The sequence below is a fragment of the Euphorbia lathyris genome, chromosome 1 (assembly GCF_963576675.1).
Source record: "Euphorbia lathyris chromosome 1, ddEupLath1.1, whole genome shotgun sequence".
NCBI classification, from domain to species: domain Eukaryota; kingdom Viridiplantae; phylum Streptophyta; class Magnoliopsida; order Malpighiales; family Euphorbiaceae; genus Euphorbia; species Euphorbia lathyris.
The window spans coordinates 6,438,943-6,459,552 of NC_088910.1; the positions used below are offsets into that span (position 1 = coordinate 6,438,943).

At 32.8% G+C, this 20,610-nt stretch overlaps 1 protein-coding gene across 1 annotated transcript; it reads right to left on the bottom strand.

The window, feature by feature from the left end:
* Nucleotides 1-4,445: 4,445 nt before the first annotated feature.
* LOC136210534 (delta(3,5)-Delta(2,4)-dienoyl-CoA isomerase, peroxisomal-like) lies at nucleotides 4,446-7,766 on the bottom strand. Its single transcript, XM_066001868.1, has 2 exons — nucleotides 7,130-7,766; nucleotides 4,446-4,639 (listed from the first exon to the last, which is right to left on the bottom strand). The coding sequence occupies exons 1-2, from the start codon at nucleotides 7,764-7,766 to the stop codon at nucleotides 4,446-4,448; spliced, it is 831 nt and encodes a 276-aa protein (XP_065857940.1).
* Nucleotides 7,767-20,610: the final 12,844 nt, after the last annotated feature.

The following is a 20,610-nucleotide window of genomic DNA, read 5'->3' on the forward strand; positions in this document are numbered from 1 at the left end:
GGGGACAGGACGTAGGCTTAGAAGAAGCCGAACCTGGATAAATCTGCTGAGTGAAGTATTCTTAAACCTTTAATTCCTTATTTGTATTGCTTGCTTAAATAATCAAAAACTGACCAAGTAAAGAGGTCAAGTGGAGGTGTGCGCATTAAACGTAAGAGCTCAGGAATAGACTCTAAGTGCTATCTCCCGACTCAAGCTAAGAAACTGACCTAATTGCGATAAAGTTTAAATAGTTCCTAACCCCCCCCCCCCTTGGAACTATACTTGCAACCCTACAAGGGACCAACACGAAGTTATTCTTCAAAGAGGTTGTAAGGGTACATGGCGTACCTAAGAGCATTGTCTCAGATCGAGGTACGAAGTTCCTCAGTCATTTCTGGCGGAAGTTGTGGGCTTTGTTTGACACGTCTCTAAAATTTAGCACCACCGCCCATCCTCAAACTGACGGACAGACAGAAGTGGTCAATAGAACTTTGGGAAACTTACTGCGCAACAAATGTAAGGATAAGCCCATGATGTGGGATGTGGTTTTAGCCCAAGCTGAGTTCGCCTACAACGGCTCTGTACATTCGGGAACCGGGAGATCTCCATTTGAAGTGGTATACACAAAGACCCCGAATCACGTCCTGGATATAGCCCATCTTCCCAAAGGAAATGTGACCGCCAACCAACTGGCCAGGGATTATGTACAGATGCACCAAGAGGTGAAAGAGACTCTTGAGGAGAGGAATCAAAAGTTAAAGACTAAGGTGGATGAGCACCACATGGACCTACAGTTTGAAGTCGGGGATGAGGTTATGGTATATCTGGGCAAAGAGAGACTCGCCAACGTCGCAAGTAGCAAGCTTCGGCCTAGGAAGTACGGGCCATATAAGATCACCAAGAGGGTCAATGCCAAAGCCTATCATATAGCATTGCCGAACTGGCTTGGTAAAATCTCACCAGCGTTCAACATCCGTGACCTTAGCCCATGGAAGCCGGATGGTCCTTTAGGGTTCAAACAGGGCGAATCAATGCCGAGTTCTTTTAAAGAAGGAGAGAATGATGCGGACATCCTAACTGGGATCACTGATCACACGCGCTCTAGCGGATCCCCAGACATCAGACCCACGGAGGTTGTACCTAGGAGGGCGGATCCCCAAGACAAGCAAGCAGGGCGAATCTAGGAGTACGCAACGAGGCGCATCAACATCTACCCTGGACGGATCTCTATGCTTATTGGCGGATCTCTAGGTTTACTTCCTCCCGAAGTATTTCACCAACAACCCAGACAATCCGTACCTGTACCAGTGTACTGATTGTCGGGGCGTATCACCTATTTTACCCTTTTATAGATAGCCTTATTGTAACCCTAGTAGGGGTAATCTTTGTCTTTTGTCATTATTAAAGGGGAGTATTTAAACTCTCATTTTGTAAGAATGACGGCAACTTTTATCAATCAACATTATTCTCTTTGAGAACCTAAGGTTTATACCTTGTTTATCGGGATTAACTCCTTCAAGTTTAGCTTGAGAAGAACATCTTTGCTGGTTTACGATTAAAACCTTCATTTATCGCTTTCAATCTGTATCATTATTTATATATATATTAACTTAGGGTTGATTTTAATTCTTTAATATAATTGTTATATGCTTGTAATTTTTAGTGTTTAAATATATTTTTGCGACTGTTTAGATGTTCACAAAGTTTTCGTGGAAAATAGTCAAATTCAGAATATCAAATAGCCGACAACTCGTTTTGGCTGAAAAAGGATGATCGCGGCAAGCTTGTCCTCAATCTTGCAAGACATCTCAAATTTGAAAAAAGAAAATACATCAATCTCGACGATATGGATCTCATTTCGACGAGATTAATGTAGAATTTAAAGCTAATTCTTTCTCCATTGCACGAGTTTTGATCTCCCAATCAGGGCCGGTCCCCATAATTTATGGGCCCTAGGCGGAAAAATAAATAAAGAGCCTTTTAATAAAAACATTTTATGTAAAAAAATTTAAAATATATTTCAATACATGATAAACAAAAAAAAAAATATTTCATTAATTCCTTATTTATCTACATATTAAATCTATTTGGTAAAAAATTAAATCAATTGCCGCATACATATATATATATATATATATATATATATCATGTGTCAAAAATTGTATCATTTTGCAAAAAAAAAAAAAAAAATTAACAAATCGATTAATTTTTCGTCCAAAATAGGTTAAATGTCACTTATGGAAATACTTGAATGGAAAAATATTACCAAATGGTACGAATTTTTTTGCATATCATAGAGAGCAAATATGAGTTTAATTCTTAAATTAACTCTCAATCAAAATTAAAAAAAAAAAAAAAATCAATTTGACTTCTTTTAAGTTTAAATTAATTATTTGGACCCTTTAAAACCTAAATAATTTTTGGGTTAAGGTGCAAAAATATCCCTAACGTTTTGGGCCATGAGCAATTTTACCCATAATGTCTAAAATTGTGCAATTTTACCCCTAACATTGGAAGCCAAGAGCAATTTTACCCCTAACGTTAATAAATTGGGTCAATTTGAGAAATAATTCATCAAACTGTCTTCTCGGTCATGAATCTTATTATCTACACTTAATATGTGTGTCATTTTATCAGTAACAAATCACAAACATTTGTTGGAATGTGAAAAAAAATAAAAAAATAAAAAAATATACTGTCTTTTTGTACGGATTAGACAAAAAAAATTCAAAAAATCCACCGAATTTATAAATATTAATCTCAAATTCTATTATTAAATTATAAAAAACATGAAATCCTTTTTTAGAACGAATTATTATGCAATTGGTGCAGAATAATGAACAGAAATATCTGTGTTTTATAATAGTATCTGAAATTGATCCAATTTATCAACGTTAGGGGTAAAATTGCTCTTGGCTTCCAACGTTAGGGGTAAAATTGCACCATTTTAGACGTTAAGAGTAAAATTGCTCCTGACCCAAAACGTTAGGGGTGTTTTTGCACCTTAACCCATAATTTTTTAAGGCTTTTTACATGAATATCACAATTGGTTACAAAATCACAATTAAATCATGTAATTAAAATTACTTTTCAATATGTTATTATTTTTCATATATAAGAAATAAAATATGATTTTATACTCTGACTAAAAAATTTAGACTCCAATTTATAAATTCTAAACGTTAGTAAATATATTAAAAATAATAATTTTATTAGTTTGAGCTAATTTAAAGTATCATTTCACGTAATTGTAAACAAGTTTTTAAAAGTGGATTTTTATGTAAATTTCTTAATATTAATATTTGTATATTGGTTTTGTTTGTTTTTTCTGAGAAAGTAAAAAAAAATCTGCTTTGTAAGGGACTCGAAACTAGAATCTTTTTTAAAGACAACCACAATCTTAACCACTAAGACACTATTAACTTTAGCATAAAATGCGTTTCACACTGTATATATACATATCACACAAGTATTTTGGGCCTCCTAACAGTCATGGGCCCTAGGCCTGGGCACTCCTGGCCTAGGCCCGGGGCCGGCCCTGCTCCCAATTCATCAAAGTTTGGTGCAAACTCTCTTTAAATCACATTTTGTCAGATTAGGAGGTTGCGGAACATTAGTAGGCTTGATTTTTAGTCTATACGAGACTTCTACATAAAAAGGAGGCCTTTGTGATGCATTAAAGACACACCATACTAATATCATTCTTTCTTTCTCTGTATATTAATCTTCTTAGTTTTTTATAATTTATGATTCTCTCTTTGAGAATCTAAAATTAAGTTTTGTTTGTTGTAGTTTTAAGTTCTTATTGTGTTGAAAGACTTTGTCTTAGAGTTCATTTACTATAGGTAAGTATTCATTCAAAACAAAAAAGTTCCATTATTTCATCGATGTGAGTTCGGTTTCTTCTAAACTTTACTTTTAGTTTCGTTATTATCGTTATAATGAAATCCATTATCTATTTTTCAATCGTATTGTAGTTTATAAATGAACTAAATCATAATAACTAGTGAAATGCGATCTTAGATTAACGAGTATGAATTTATAAATATGAATCAGAATTGTATTTATTAAAAGAGATTTAGTTAAACATGCTTAATGTGTTTTTAAGTTGAATAATCTAATAATTTATTTCATTTAATTAAAATGCATAATATAGTAAAACCTCTATATAAAAATACATTTGGGAACAGGCTATTTGTATAACAATTGAGAGGTTATTACTAAATAGAGTTTGGTAATAGAGATTATTGCCAAGTTGGGACCGTGTTTTTTTATGACAAAATAGAGGTTATTCCTATATAGAGGTTTTACTGTAGGCGATTACTTAATGAAATTTGATACAAAAAAGAGACAAAATCAAATAGATAATACAAGCTAATCACCATTTAATTTGTTCATACCGAACAAGAAAACTTATTCTACATACTCAGGAAAAGATACAAAAGATATAGCAAATACTGAAATTAAAGTTTGGCAAAGATCGGTTTTCTTTTCTGAGCCATTGCATTTAAGGCCTCCATTAGATGGCCAGAACTATAAACAGTTGAAGCATTCCAAGTTGCAATGTAATCCAATCCTTGTTCTAAAGTCATGTCTTTACCCCTTAACATCACAGCCTTCGTTCCTGCCGCAGCTGTGGGAGATTTTGCAGCAACTCCTGTAAAATCACAAATTTTATCTCACACATTGATCAAATATACATAGTCCTACACATTGATTTCATAATTAACAAGACAACTAGTTATATATACTTCCAAATTACTTAAAAATGTGAAGTTAATTTAGTTTTGCTATCAAAACTGCGATTTCCAACTGCTGGACGCGGATTTGGCTTGAATCAGATTCTTCCTATGTCTTGTCTCTAATTCGCAGCAGATCTCAGAAAGTCCCTTGGTTGCTCCGGCAAGATTGGCTGTTTTGCCTTCAACATCTCGATTCTCTCAACCTTGTTACGTCGCACATCTTCCGCGAAGGCAATCAATGCACGGATGCTTTAGCAAATTTCGGCCGAACAGCTTCTGATCACGTCTGGTGGGACGAACTCCCTCTGTTTTGTTAGTGGTCGGCATGTTTACCGTTTCACTTGACTTGTTCTCCTTTGGATTTTTGGTTTGATTTTCTTTTAATAATATCAGCCCTGGTTTCGGGTGTTCTCTTGGGGGTGCCGACCTAGTCAGGATGTCCTTGGTGCGCCCTGATTAGCTGCCAGTCTTTAATAAAAAAAAAAAAATTAGTTATTTTGCATCTAAACTGATATATTTTAGAATTTATATAGAGGTAAGGTACAAAAATATCGTTACTGTTTACGGCTTTGAGCAATTTTATCCCTAGCGTCAATTTTATTTCTAACGTTTGCAAGTTTGATAAATTTTAGAAATTATTAACAATTACTTTGTATCTTATTCTGCACTAATTGCATATAAGTTGGTTCTAAAAAAGATTTCATATTTTTAGTGATTTAATAATAGAATTGAAGATTAATATTTATGAATTTGAAAAAAAAAATTGAATTTTTTTTGTCCAACTCCTTCAAAAGACTGTATATTTTTTTCACGTATTATCATATATTTGTGATATGTTACTAGTGAGCGATAAAATGACCCACATGTGAAGTATAGATGACAAAATTCATGATCGAGAAGATGGTTTGATGAATTATTTATCAAATTGACTCAGCTCGTCCATTTTAAGAGTAAAATTGGTTTTGACTGCCTATCCTAAAGGTATAACTTAACTTTAGGTAGATGCTATGCTTACTTTGTTTTTGACAACTTATCTACTTTGTTAAATTTCACCAAATCATTAATCAGAAATTTAATGTATGCTTTTATTAATCAATTAAGCAAAAATAATAAGAGAAGATAAATATAAAATAACGGGTAAATTTCACCTAAAATCCCTTAATTTTACCTTAATTTTACATTTCGTATCCTAAATGCTATTAAGCTTATTTAATATTTTCAATAGTTCGAATTCATCCTCCTATCACTGGAAATCCGATGAAAAACTATTCCAGATATCAAGCATTATATATATATATATATATATATTTTATGAGGTAAATAATTATAAGGTCTGTGTTTTTACCTAATACACAACTTGGTTTTTGTGTTTTTAGAAATAATTATATAGTCTCTCAGTTTTTGTTTTTGCTAACTCCTTAGGCCTTATACTTGGGTCAATGATCAAACTATACTAAATAAATTTTAAAATACTAAAATTACCCTTTACTTTATGTTTTAATAATAAAACATTTACTTTTCCTATTTTATATTTTTTTCTCTTTTTTCTTACATAATCACAATCTCTCCAATAAAATAATTGATTTATTAATTTTTATATAATTATAAAACTTTGATTTAATAATGTAAAATTTATTGGCTAAAAAAATTAAATGAAAAATATTTCAAAAATTATTAAAATAAGAGTAAGATTATCATTGTAAAAAGTTTTTACAATTCTATTAAATTTTACGAATAAAGAAAAAAAATATATGATTTTCAAAAAAATTATAATAATATTTAATGTTAGTTTAAAATATTATATTAAAAAATAATTAAAAAATTACAATTTATGAAAATTAATAATACATTTTTTCAAATATATTAATTTCAATGTATATATAGTTCAAAAGCTTCATTAAAATTAATTAGATTAAGTTTGAAACTAAAAGGTATTTTTTTTATCTATATATAACTAGGGGTAATTTTGGACTTTCATTTACAAAAACAAATGAAATGACTAAACAATTGATTAAGATAAAATCATAAGAACCTTATAATAATATAATAGACTTACTAGCATAATAAGTAAAATCATAAGGACCTTATAATTATTTATTTATTTTATATTATATTATATCATCATATATTTTGTAATGTTAGATGTCATAAAAATAATATGAAAATTAATTTGATTAACACCAACTTAGGTTTTCGTATAGGAGAAATTATACGATACCCGAGCAATTAATTAATTTTCTTTTAATATCATTCTCGTTTCATAAAATAGTTCCCATTCATATTTTTATTGGTTTCGTGTATTACTCCTTTCATAGATCCCCTTCTATGACGTAATTTTCATCGAATTTGGTAATATGGATCGTACAAAAGTAAAAGTTATTTTTACTTTCGAAATGGAAACGTACCTTCACCAACACGCATAACGCCTTCATCCAATGCTTGTTTAGACTCAAAAACCTGAGAAACTAGACCCATATCCTTAGCCTCTTGGCCCGAGAATTTCCGTGCAGTCAAAGCCACTTCCATTGCATTACCATACCCGACTATCGCGGGCAGCCGCTGCAGCATCCCCATATCCGCCGTGAACCCGACATCAATTTGCTTGGCAGTAAAAATAGTGTCATGAGTACAAAACCTTATGTCACAAGCAATCGCTAGATCAATTCCTCCTCCAACACAATATCCGTGAATACTTGCTATCACGGGTTTCCTACACCGCTCCACCGCGGTGAATGCTGCCTGTAAGAACTTTAACTCTCGCCGGAGCCACTCGTTGGCGCAGTTCTTTTCAGATGAGAGGCCATTTTTGGCGATGTCATTGAGTATTTTGAGCTCAATGCCAGTGCAAAAGTGATCACTGGCACCGGAGAGAACAATTACGCCGACATCAGGATTTTCGTCAAGAGAAGAAATGGCGACGGGGAATTCGGTGAAAAATTCGTAGGGAAAGGCGTTGAGTTTAGATGGGTTGTTAAGGTATGCATAAAAGACTCTTGAATTTGGGGTTTTTTGTTGGATGGAGATTGATTTGTATTTCTTCATATTGGGTTGTTTTATATTTTTCTTTTCTGATCAGAAAAATGTTGAGAGAAGGAGAGAATCTCATGATCTGCAATGAAAAACTACATTGTTTACTTAAAGAAGTGTTTGGTCCACTTGAGAAGTACATAATTAAATATCTTCAAAATCACGTAAATGATTTGTGCAACTTGTTCAAATTAATTAGAAGAGGAGATAAAAGACGAGAGAAAGTTAATTTTTATCTTTAGCAGATTGAATTTATTTGAAAGACTTAGAGTATTTTCAAGAGACCTTTAGTGTCCTGTTTAAAAATAATATAAATAATTGACTCTTGGTTTTTTAAGAGTAACGAAAATATATCATCTCTAACCATACTGCTTATATAGACTACTCAATAATAAATTACTAATAAATAATGAATTACGAATGCACTAAGAGGTAGAGAGACGCTCTCTGTTAATAGAGAGGATGGAGAGACTCTTAGTGATTTAAGGAGCCACAAAGAAGCTGTTGTAGTCAAACTAAGAGATTGTTGGAGATGCTCTTATAATTTGATTCAAACCAAATATTACAATCTTTAAAGAAAAAAGTTTATATATCTATAATCCTAACCTGGAAGATTCTAAACCTTTAGAAAAACTTCATGCTAACAGTTGAGAAAGCAAAAGTTGCTCTCATCTCTCTCCCTATAGGAGGGTCGTCACCCCTCTTATCTATCCATCTCAAAAGCTCGTTCTTAGTAGTTCGTAGATTATTGCGTCTTCTGCTGATTTACCTCATCGTAGTTGATTTGTGACCGTTAATACGTGATTTTGGTTCTGTTCTTCCGCTACAATTTATTCAAAGTGTTTTCTACTTTATAAGAGGTAACACGACCTATTTAAATCAAAAAACTAAAATTGCTTTTTTTACTTTTGAAAATGCAGTGGTCGTTCTTATTTAAAGCAAAAGTAAAAGTACACCTTATAAAGTTTAAGCAATCTGTTAACAAAATACATAAAAATTAGAAAACCTTATCCTGCCAAACTAAGATGATCTGTTCAAGAATTCCTTTCAACCAAACACAGTGGCATGTGGATAACGTTGCAGCCACAAACTGTGCATCTGTCAAGGATAAGGTGACTATGGCTTGCTTTCTTGAACTGCAACATACTAAGCGAGGAATTCTCGCATTTATATGCACGTGTGTACTAGTTAGATTTTGTATATGTTTTATTTACTTGTGGTTTAAGTTCGTTTTCTGATCGTTTTTGGGCAAATATTGCCAGACTAGCACGTATGTTAACTTTCAATTGTCTATTATGGCTAATTGATCCACCAAAAGTCGCACCAAACAGAGTGTTCACTCAAATCAAGCGATTGGTGGATCAATTTATCCTCGGAACTAATATCATTTGGAGTTTACGTGCGTGTACAGGTCAAAACAGGAACAAGTTCGGATGAAAATCACATCTTGGGGACACCCGATAGTCACGCAGGGCCTTTGGGCATCACCACTCGTCAAAACTGGCCTTTTTAGGCCAACTCGGCGAGCTGTCACTATCCGTGCGACGAGTTGGCCCACAGGGGCTAGCTCGGCGAGCTGGCACTGCCTGTTCGATGAGCTGGCCCTCAGGGGCCAGCTCGGCGAGCTGGCCTACGGACTGATTCCCGGCCCCACGATGCCACGTTTTGACCCCACTCTTCCCACCTGCAATAGGAAAGAAAGTCGGTCATATTTGGGACTCAAACCGCAACTATAAATAGGACTTTCATTATCTAAATTAGATATCTTTTAATTGTGTAAAAACCCTAGCTTTCCCGCTTGAAGAATCCTCTCCACCTCCTCCATCTCCTTCAACCTCCATTGAAGAACATTCGAAGCTCCGCTCACCGAGGATTATTCAGGGTTCCTCCTTAAGTCATAGGAAGACGCCTATAGTGGTAGACATGTTCCCTGAAAGGGATTTTCTTACTGTTTTCATAACTTGTTTATCTCTTGATCCAGTCTATGAATCCTAAGCTCATTGTATCTCCATGACAATTTTCTTCATCTTTAATGATAAAATAGTTTTTGTTTTGATCAATTAATTTATCTATTTAATCTTTGTCTTATGCTTTGTTTGATTGGTTTAACTCATTCAAAAATCGAAATATTAAGTTGGCATATATTGCGAGCTGAATCTGACCTAGTCAGAGCCTATAAGATTGACGACCTTATAGATGATTAAGCCCAAATTGCTGAGCCTTAGAGCTAATCACGAACTAGGAACCATAGAAGGATAAGTAGGGTTACTCGCCTCGAATACAAGTGACTTGGATTAGGTTTTTAATTAATTGTCTGGACATCCTATATTCATCATTATCGTACCATTCCATATCCCTTCGGGTAATTACATTGTTGAAAGATCACTTAGGAGTAGAGTAACTTAATTAGGAGTAGCTTAATTTAATCAAACTCAATCTCAAACCCCCCAAAGCTTAGATAACACTAGAAACCGAGTAGCTCGATACTTGCAGGAATAAATCCTGTGGATTCCATACCTAGACTTTTCCAGACTTTATTACTTGATAACGACGGGGTACACTTATCCCTTAGTGAGTCTATCGGACCGACATCCATTAGGCGCATCATGCGGCTACAACCAACAAAGTTCTAATCGTATACCATCGAGCTACATGCGCAAAAATCTCATCATAATCAACTCATTACTTTTGAGCATATCCCTTCATAACTAGCCTTGCCTTGTATTTATCAGCCTTCCCATCCTCATTTAACTTGGTCTTGAAGACCTATTTAACCCCTGTTTTCTTTGTTTCTGCCGGTAGAGCTACAAACTCCCAAGTTTTATTTTTCTCGATAACTTGTAGTTCACATTTCATTGCGTCTATCCATTTTTCTTCCTTAGCAGCTTCCACAAAACTTACAACATCATCATAGGAAATAAAAAATGCCATAGTTGCCTCAATCTCTCCTTCCAAAAAACCTTTGTTGGGCGAATTCTGTAAGTGCACGGTTTCACTTGTAGTAATAAAAAGATATCAATCCCATAGAGAACGTCTGATAATTTGATTAAAAATTACTATTTTGATTAAATTTGTTTTCTTGAGGTTTATAGGAAATCGTTAATGGGTTAAATGGTTTCTAATTCTAATTATGGTTATAGTTAAGATTACAATTTATAGAAATTATATTTAGATTAAAGTTCATTTCAAGGCTAATTTATACTAAGCGAAAATACAACTTATAACTTTGATTTGTTTAGAAAGATATAACAAATTATCAATTTACTCAATTCAAAAGCATTGAACTGTAATCAATCTTTCATCTCGGCCTAATACTGAAAACCTTAATCAAATGCGGTGTTTATATCCGATTAATCGATCTCTTGTAATAACCAGATATAAATCCGAATTTGCTTAAGTTCCCAACACGTTAGCATGAAAAATACCAAGATCTTTATAAATACTTTGCATGAAACACCCATTAGAACTTCTTAAAGAATGTAGGTTGACAGATCAAACTTTAGAATGAAACAACAGAAAAGATGGAATTGAATTAAAAGATATTTATTAGTTTGAGTTGAAACATCTCAAATTAACAGAGAAGAAATGGCATTTGACTAGGAAGAGTTACGGGTTGTCAATCCTTTACTCAACCTCGTAGGTTTGTCAGACAGTGGGTCACTCCAATACTTGTTCTTCTAGCTGAATCCTCGCAATAGCACCTCTCGGTCGATCTACAGAGTATAAACTCGACTTGAGTAAACTCTAATGTAAATAATAAGATTTACATATTGTATCTATAACTATTTGTGTTTTAGTCACAATTGATTAATTTCTGTAACTAATAACAACCAACAACTGAACTATTGAACAACATTTTCTACACAATTCTTCTTCTATTTATAATATCCCAGGAGGTACGCTGAAGAGATGTGTCTGTTGGTGAAGATTTGCCTCTATCCGGATGAAAGGATGCGTCGCTTGGAGAAATAAATGTGTTAAATGTGCCTAAACACTTGTGATCCCTGTAGAGATTTTAGGAGAGGAAGGAAGGAGGAAAGGAGAGGCAGATATCGTACGAGATTAAATTCCCATATCCAATTTTCTTGTTCTTCGAACGGGAGGCAGATATCGGACCTTCCATCAAATTTTTTGAAGAATCAACAACATTACCTTGAAGAATATCTCCCAAAACATACAAGTCTGTGTCACATACTATATTTTCGTAGACACGCGCAAAAATACTATAACAGAGATATTTAAAAATGGAGTTGGGGATAATCAGTTTGTTTAATTCAAAATGTGGATCAAAAAGTGTTTGGTGTTTAAAACTGATTAATGATAAAAAAATAAAGATTTCAGATCTGAGATTGAAAATGTAAGAATGAAAAAAATATGTGAAGAATTTTAATTTATAGGTTTCAAACCAAAAATCATGACTATTGAAAATGAAAAGGTGCCTTTTGGTGAAAAATTAATCAAAAATTCGAATATAAATGCATAAGGAAAAGGGAAGGAAGAAGAAATAACTAACTCCCACGCAGAAAAACGCGTGTCGCGGTCGAGATTCAAGAATCTCGATCGCGACACACCTTGCACTTTGGCAAGGTGTTGCACGTTGGTCCTCCCTAATCTCTGTTGAAATTTTCAAAATCTCTAAGCGAACAGAAACATTTAACTATAAACAAAAGTCACTGACAAGATTTTTAAATCTCTATATAAACAGAAACTTATCTAACCCTATACAAAAGTCACTAATGAGATTTTTAAAATCTCTATAGAAACAGAAACCTAAGGTTGATGAAATTTCAATTATCTTTTATCTCAAATGAGATATTTAACATCTTTAAAGACACTTTTCCAATTTATTGCTAATATTTATGATATCTAAGTTATTTTTATATCTTTTAATCATAAAAAATTATTTCAAATCTAACTATTATTTTCTAAAGTAAAAATAAAATAATGTGTAAACTAAACTAAAAACGAAATGTAAAACTTAAATACGAAAAACGAAAAACTAAAAATGTGATCATCTTTAAGAATCCTCAAGAAGAATCTAAATCTTGGACAAAATCAATTACCTAGATCGGATTTCCATTAAAATAAATCTTACAACGATGACTGTTAAGCCCAAAATATACCTAAAATAACATCGATATTTACCTCAGTTTTGTATGAAAATCATGTTAATTATATTCATTCAGAATACTTTTACGTCTATATTTGTTTCTATTGTGCAAGGTACTTAATTATTTGGTAAAATCCAAATAGGAGCTAAAACGGAGCAAAAACGAGAGGAAAATCATATTTACGAGGTAAAAACACGTGCACGATCAGAAGACCGATATGAGGAGTTGGGAAGCAGTCGGGAGCGGGAACATAAGTCCCTATCGGGACCGAGATTCCCAATATCTCGGCCGCAACATGCTCACTTCAGCACCGGAAATACATTTTCGTCAGCAATCTCCCTCAAGCCCCAGGTCGCGACTGAGATTCTAATAATCTCAGTTGAGATAGCGAAGATCCTGCACAGTTTTCACATGTTTTAATTCCAAACAACGTATCCGTTCATCCGGATAGAGGCATCTCTACACTAACGGACACGTCTCTTTAAACATACCTCTTGGAATATTATAAATAGATGAAGAAGTTTCAGAATTAGTGTGGTGCAATATTGATTATTTTAATATTGTTATTTTGGTAGTTCTAGTTCATAGTTTGGTTACACAAACTTGTTATAAAGTTACAAGTTTGTGTAAATAGTTTAAGACACAATATGTAGTTATTATTGTTGTCGTTTAGAGTTCAAGTATTGTTTGAAGATAAGTTGCATTCTGGTAGTAGACGATCCATCTCTATTCCGAGATTCAACGAGAGGAACTAACGGCTGAAGCGCAAAAGGGTCTGACAAACCTACGGAGTTTGAGGGAAAGATTGACAACCCGGAACTCAAAGATTTCGTCAAAATGCTATCCATGTTTCTTCTTCTCTGTTAACTTGATTCGATTCATAATCAATTAATAATATATCTTTTCAATTCAATATATTCTTCTGTTGTTACTTTGATATTACCTTCGAAGTAAGGTTCTGGTGTTTTCATTAAAACGTATATATTTCATATAATTACAAGGAAACTTAGTTGAACACTTGAAATAATTAGTTTTTATAGAAGATATGATCGTTAGGTCGGCTTATCGGATATAAATACCAATTTGATTAAGGTAGAAATCTGCTCCGATCCAGAGAGATTTCTACGGTTCAAAGCCTATTAATTGTGTTAATCGATAAATTGTTACATCTTAATAATCTTATCAAAGTTATAAGTTATTGTCTTCCTTTGTGTAAACAAGTCTCGAATTCTACTTTAACCTAAACTTAATCTATACATGTTGTAATCTTAACTATAACCAAAATTAGGATTAGAAACCAATTTAAACCATTTCAAACAATAAACGTTTTCCTATTAACTTTGAGAAGACGGATGTAATAAAGACAATAAATTCTAATCAAATTATCATACGTTTCCTGTGGGATCGATATTTTATTACTACAAGCGAAACCGTGCACTTGCGGAAATCGTTCAACAAGTTTTTGGCGTCGTTGCCGGGGAACGGTGTTGATATTTGATTTTTAATTATTGTTTTAATTTTATTCCGAATCTTGGTTTATAGATTTTTTTATAATTTATGTATTTATTTATGTTATAGTTTTTATTTATTTGAGGATGGTCATTATGACTAAATCCTTATTGTTATTTAATGTTTGCATTAAGATTGTTTGCAGAAAAAAAAAATCCAAGTTTTCTCAAAGATAAACTGGAGATTTGATTATCAATAAAATGCACAGAAGAAGTCTACAGAAAAGCAATTCAGCATGCAGATACATCAGAAGGGAAAGAAAATTTTAAAAAAAAAACTTGTCAGACGTCACAGATGGTTTTTCCAGAAAAATTTACCTCTTCCCAAACACCTTTACCTCTTTTCTATACACTTAACCCTTCACCAAAACATCATTTCTCTTTGTAAAAATAAGTATTCAATTCCTACATAAAACCAAAATAATTTCTTCTTTTATCATATCATTTCTTTAAACACCTACATTTATCTCTCTAAGAAACAACAGAATCATCACCAACTAGTTTGGCGCCGGTTGATCGATATCTCTTCTCAGACAGATACACCAGAAAGTGGAATGAGGAATACAGTCATTGAAATTATCTTATCCGCCATAAAGGAATTGTCTACTTTTACCATAGTTTCAACAGTTTCAGTTCATGCGCGTAGTTCCTGTTTGTGCACAAAACTAGAAGTTCGGACATTCAACTGGAATCAATAGATCCTTAAATTGAGAAAACATAAAAAAACGACATTTTTTTTTCTTTTTTCTAGGTAAGTTAAAATGGACGGGACCATTATTTAAAACCGGTCCAAGTAATTGATTGTGTCCATGATTTTGATTCTCCTTGAGAATTCTTAGGGATTATCACATTTTTTTTAGTTTTTTGTATTTTAATCTTTACATTTCATTTTGGTTTAATTTATATATTCATCTTTAGTTTAGCAATAATAGTTAGATTAAAAAAAAAAATTTTGATCATTGAAAGATATTCAAAATATGCTATGTATCTTAAATATTTGTAATTGATTAGGAATGTGTCTTTAGATTTTTAAAACATCTCAATTGAATAAAAATTGAGAGAAATTGCATCAAACTTAAATTTCTGACCATGTAGAGATTTTTAAAATCTCAACCGAGATTTTTGTTTTTAGAGTTTAATGAATTTCTGCTCATATAGAGATTATTAAAATCTCAACTGAGATTTTTTTTTTATTTTTCAGCCTTGTAGGAGTTTCTGCTCATATAGAGATTCTGAAAATCTCAACTGAAATTTTTGATTTTCTAATTTTTTTTTATTTTATTCACCAAAAGGCACAAAAGATACCTTTTCATTTTTCAATGTTGTGGATTCTTTCCATATTTTAAATAGACGGTTTGATATCTACTTCCTGTTTAAAGAAATAAGAAAATTGGATATGAGAATTTTATTCGTTGTATTTTAGTGCAAGTTCCGTTCCTTTGAGCGAGAATGAACCATTCTCTGTCCTTGATCTCGAGTTCTTGGAGAACGAATGATTTGTCAAACATGAATATTAACTATTTCGAGTATAAGCACGCGGAATTTCCATTCATGAAGATAAAGATTAGATTTGTTTCGTTATGTTTCGCATATTGTTCTCTCTCAATATGTTTCTATGTTTTAGTTTGCATATTTTCAATTTTTGTGGTTGTGTATATATGTTTCATGTTAATGAAATTATTTATTTATAAACTCTTTGTTTAGGGACAGCCCTTATGGCTAACATTTAATTTAATTTTTAGTTTTGTTTTTGAGTTTTTACAGGTTTAAATATCATTACCAGAACATTAGTGCAAGAACAAATAATTTTTATAAGTTGAATATGTAAAGGATACAAGTTTTTGGCCTAACAGCAAACAATCCTTGTAGAGATTATCCATATCTCTATAGAAACAGCAAGCCAGAAACTTAAGCAGGATTTATTTCTCATTGAGAATCTCTGTCACGATCGAGATTTTGAAAATCTCATTTGAGATTCTTGATTTTCAGCAAAAAAAAAATGCTTAAATCCTTCACTTTTTCCTATTCCACCTCTATTTAAAACACATTTTCTTCTTCCACAATCAATTCCACACCATATCAACTTTAATTTTTACAAATTTTCACCTATCCAACATACTTTCTTTTTCCATAAAATATTTTTGATTTTTTTTCCTTACACCTTTTTACTATTCATCTTTTTCCCTACACACAAACTCCATAACGTAACCCTCCATTTTTCTATCTTATCACAATTTTTCTATTTTTCTCTCACAAATCCGACATTTATACACCAAGCCTAGACATAATAAGGTTACTTACAATGTTTCCTTTACCTCCTCCATTAATCATTTGCGTGTTGAATATAGAGCTCACATTCGACATTAATTCAGATGAGGACGGGAAGCAGTATATGCACTCTTTCGGGCCAAAGTTCGTGTTTCACGATATTCTCTTTTGGATTTTACTACAGAGATTTACATTTAGGAATTTGGATAAAAATTTATGAAGTTGGGTATGAAGGGGTGAATATTTGATTTGCTTTCCTGCACCTATTCTTTTGTGATCAGCCTCAACTATTTGGATGAGTTTGGATGACTTTGATTCCACAAACACTTCTATCAAGCCCCTTAAAGATAATTGTATTTTCTGTTTCTCTTCATTTTGGGCATGTTGAAGGGTAGAAGGTTCGAAGTTGAGATTTGTTTGTCATGGATTGCATTTTTAAAGGATTGATGGTAGATAACGTTGGACACCTTTTTGACAATTTAATCAAAGCCACCGTTTCAACCACTAAGACAGTTCCTTTGGGTACCTTGATTACGGGTATTGTTTTGGATGCTACGGGTAGTTTGGAGCAGTTTGAAACACTTACTCATAATTCTTTTCTGATATTGGATTATGCCGCCATTTTACACATTAATTTCGTAGGTTCACCAATGTTGCCTAGTTTATTTGCAAGTTTGATGTTGGTACTTCGAGTTCACATGGCAAAGGTATTTAAAGCAGCTCGTAATTGGGAAGCGAAATTGGGTGGGGCTGGAGTAAGAGATTGAAGATGAGGACCCACATGAAGACGTCGGGGACACAATATATGAAGTTATGGGTTCGCCACGAGTTTTGGATCACGTAAATGGTTATTAGAGCAGTTCCCGTAACGAGCAAACAATAAAGTTTTTGGCACAAATAAATGCCAACAATAGACAAACGAACTTAAGCATCGATGAGGTAGATAAACACATTTATAATTTGAGTACGGAACATAAATCCACTCGTCGTCAGTCATTATCATATTTCCACCGCCATGGAGTCGAGTCGACGCGTTCTCCATATTTTGAATTACGGATCTCCTTCACATTCAAGTTTTATCTATCCTTACTTTTTAGTCTATTTCTATTTTTATTTTCCTCTTTTATCCTTGTTATCTTTTCTGATTTATCAATTTTTGCACAATGAGGACATTGTCCCATTTAAGTGTGGGAGGAGATAGTTCACTTATCTTATTTTGAGTACGAATGTTTGTCATATTATTTTTGCACACACATTTTTACCTACGTAAAAATTAGTACATATTACATATGTTAAAAATTTATAAATATACTATTAAGGTTATATAAATATGCTAGAAATAATTAAATATTTCTACAAGGGCAACAATATTAGATATTATTAAAAACATCTCCCACACGATTTTATGAAGAAAATGTCTCAAGTAAATGTATATAAGTAATAAATTCTTTATTTCGATTTTTCTTTTATATTATGCCAATGCATGATAATATAATTCTTATTTCTATTTTTCAATTAAGTTTATATGCATTAATCAAACTAACACTTTTTGCTTGGTTTGATTTCGTCTTACTTTAAAATACAATTGAAGTTTTTAGGGAAACTATAGGCATAATACATGTTGATTTAAGTCAATAGAGGATGAATGTACTATTTTCTTTCCCATTTAAAAATTTTTGTTTTATAACACATATTTAATTAAGTAATTGAATTCTTAACTTTTGGCCACGATTGCGACCACCCATGTCATAGTCGAGGTATGAAAGGAAAGAAAAATCAATAAAACGGTACTTTTGGCCACGGTTGCGACCACCCTTATCACGATTGAGGTATGAAAGGAACGTTAAAATTAAAAGCAAAATAACGTGTCTAAGTTTAAAGTCACGGTTGCGTCCACCCATGGCATGGTCGGGACCTCTTAAACAGACATAAAAAATAAATGTATATAAAGTCACCGTCGAGACCACCCTTATCACGGGCGTGCTTAGCAAATAAGTTAACAAAAAACCTAAATTCATGTTTATATATTTTCGTATAGGTTTGGGAAAAGGAAATTTTGTGCTTATAAATGCCTTGAGACCGAAGATCAAAAACATGCGTGCTTACACCCGTCCCGAATGCTTCATTACAAAAATTGCCATACAAGACGGATGATAGTCACTTTTATCCTAGCTAGTTTGATGTTTTGCGTATAAATTTACCTTAAAGAAATTTATTTATTTTTGGTTTAACTAATTTAAAAAATGATATGTGGAAATATATTCTATTTTCAAAGATCGTTTGAAAGGATAAATTTAAATGATAATTTTGCTCGGGACTAGCAAAAGCTTAAGTGTGGGAGTCTGTTAAGCCTAAAATATACCTAAAATAACATCGATATTTACCTCAGCTTTGTATGAAAATCATGTTAATTATATTCATTCAGAATACTTTTACGTCTATATTTGTTTCTATTATGCAAGGTACTTAATTATTTGGTAAAATCAAAATAGGAGCTAAAACGAAGCAAAAACGAGAGGAAAATCATATTTACGAGCTAAAAACATGTGCAAGATCAGAAGACCGATACGAGGAGTTGGGAAGCAGTCAGGAGCGGGAACATAAGTCCCTGTCGCGATCGAGATTCCCAATATCTCGGTCGCGACACGCTCACTTCAGCACCGGAAATACATTTTCGTCAGCAATCTCCCTCAAGCCCCAGGTCGCGACTGAGATTCTAATAATATCAGTTGAGACAGCGAAGATCCTGCACAGTTTTCACATGTTTTAATTCCAAACAACGTATCCGTTCATCCAGATAAAGGCATCTCTTCACCAACGGACACGTCTCTTCAAACATACCTTTTGGAATATTATAAATAGATGAAGAAGTTTCAGAATTAGTGTGTGCAATATTGATTATTTCAATGTTGTTATTTTGGTAGTTCTAGTTCATAGTTTGGTTACACAAACTTGTTATAAAGTTACAAGTTTGTGTAAATAGTTTAAGACACAATATGTAGTTATTATTGTTTTCGTTTAGAGTTCAAGTTTTGTTCGAAGATAAGTTGCATTCTGGTAGTAGACAATCCATCTCTATTCCGAGATTCAACGAGAGGAACTAACGGCTGAAGCGCAAAAGGGTCTGACAAACCTACGGAGTTTGAGGGAAAGATTGACAACCCGGAACTCAAAGATTTCGTCAAAATGCTATCCATGTTTCTTCTTCTCTGTTAACTTGATTCGATTCATAATCAATTAATAATATATCTTTTCAATTCAATATATTCTTCTGTTGTTACTTTGATATTACCTTCGAAGTAAGGTTCTGGTGTTTTCATTAAAACGTATATATTTCATATAATTATGAGGAAACTTAGTTGAACACTTGAAATAATTAGTTTTTATGGAAGATATGATCGTTAGGTCGGCTTATCGGATATAAATACCAATTTGATTAAGGTAGAAATCTGCTCCGATCTAGAGAGATTTCTACGGTTCAAAGCCTATTAATTGTGTTAATCGATAAATTGTTACATCTTAATAATCTTATCAAAGTTATAAGTTGTTTTCTTGCTTTGTGTAAACAAGTCTCGAATTCTACTTTAACCTAAACTTAATCTATACATGTTGTAATCTTAACTATAACCAAAATTAGGATTAGAAACCAATTTAAACCAATTTAAATCATTTCAAACCATAAACGTTTTCCTATAAACTTTGAGAAGACAAATGTAATAAAGACAATAAATTCTAATCAAATTATCATACGTTCCCTATGGGATCGATATTTTATTACTACAAGCGAAACCGTGCACTTGCGGAAATCGCTCAACAATGACCGTTAGCCTTGAATCGTTCTCCCTTAAGATTTTCCAATCCTTAATCAAGAATTGAAAAGTAAAACTTTATCCCCAACTTCGATTGTTTTTTTTTTTTGCGTGTTCTCAATTTCAGGATCTAGTGATTCCGGTTGAATTTCCAATCTTCATG

What these genes read in the sequence shown, in the direction of transcription:
- LOC136210534 (XM_066001868.1), bottom strand. Translation starts at nt 7,766, where the DNA reads ATGAAGAAATACAAATCAATCTCCATCCAACAAAAAACCCCAAATTCA. An exon ending in CGTTATGCGTGTTGGTGAAG is followed by an intron (nt 4,640 to 7,129) that starts GTACGTTTCCAT and finishes GTGATTTTACAG; the next exon opens with GAGTTGCTGCAAAATCTCCC.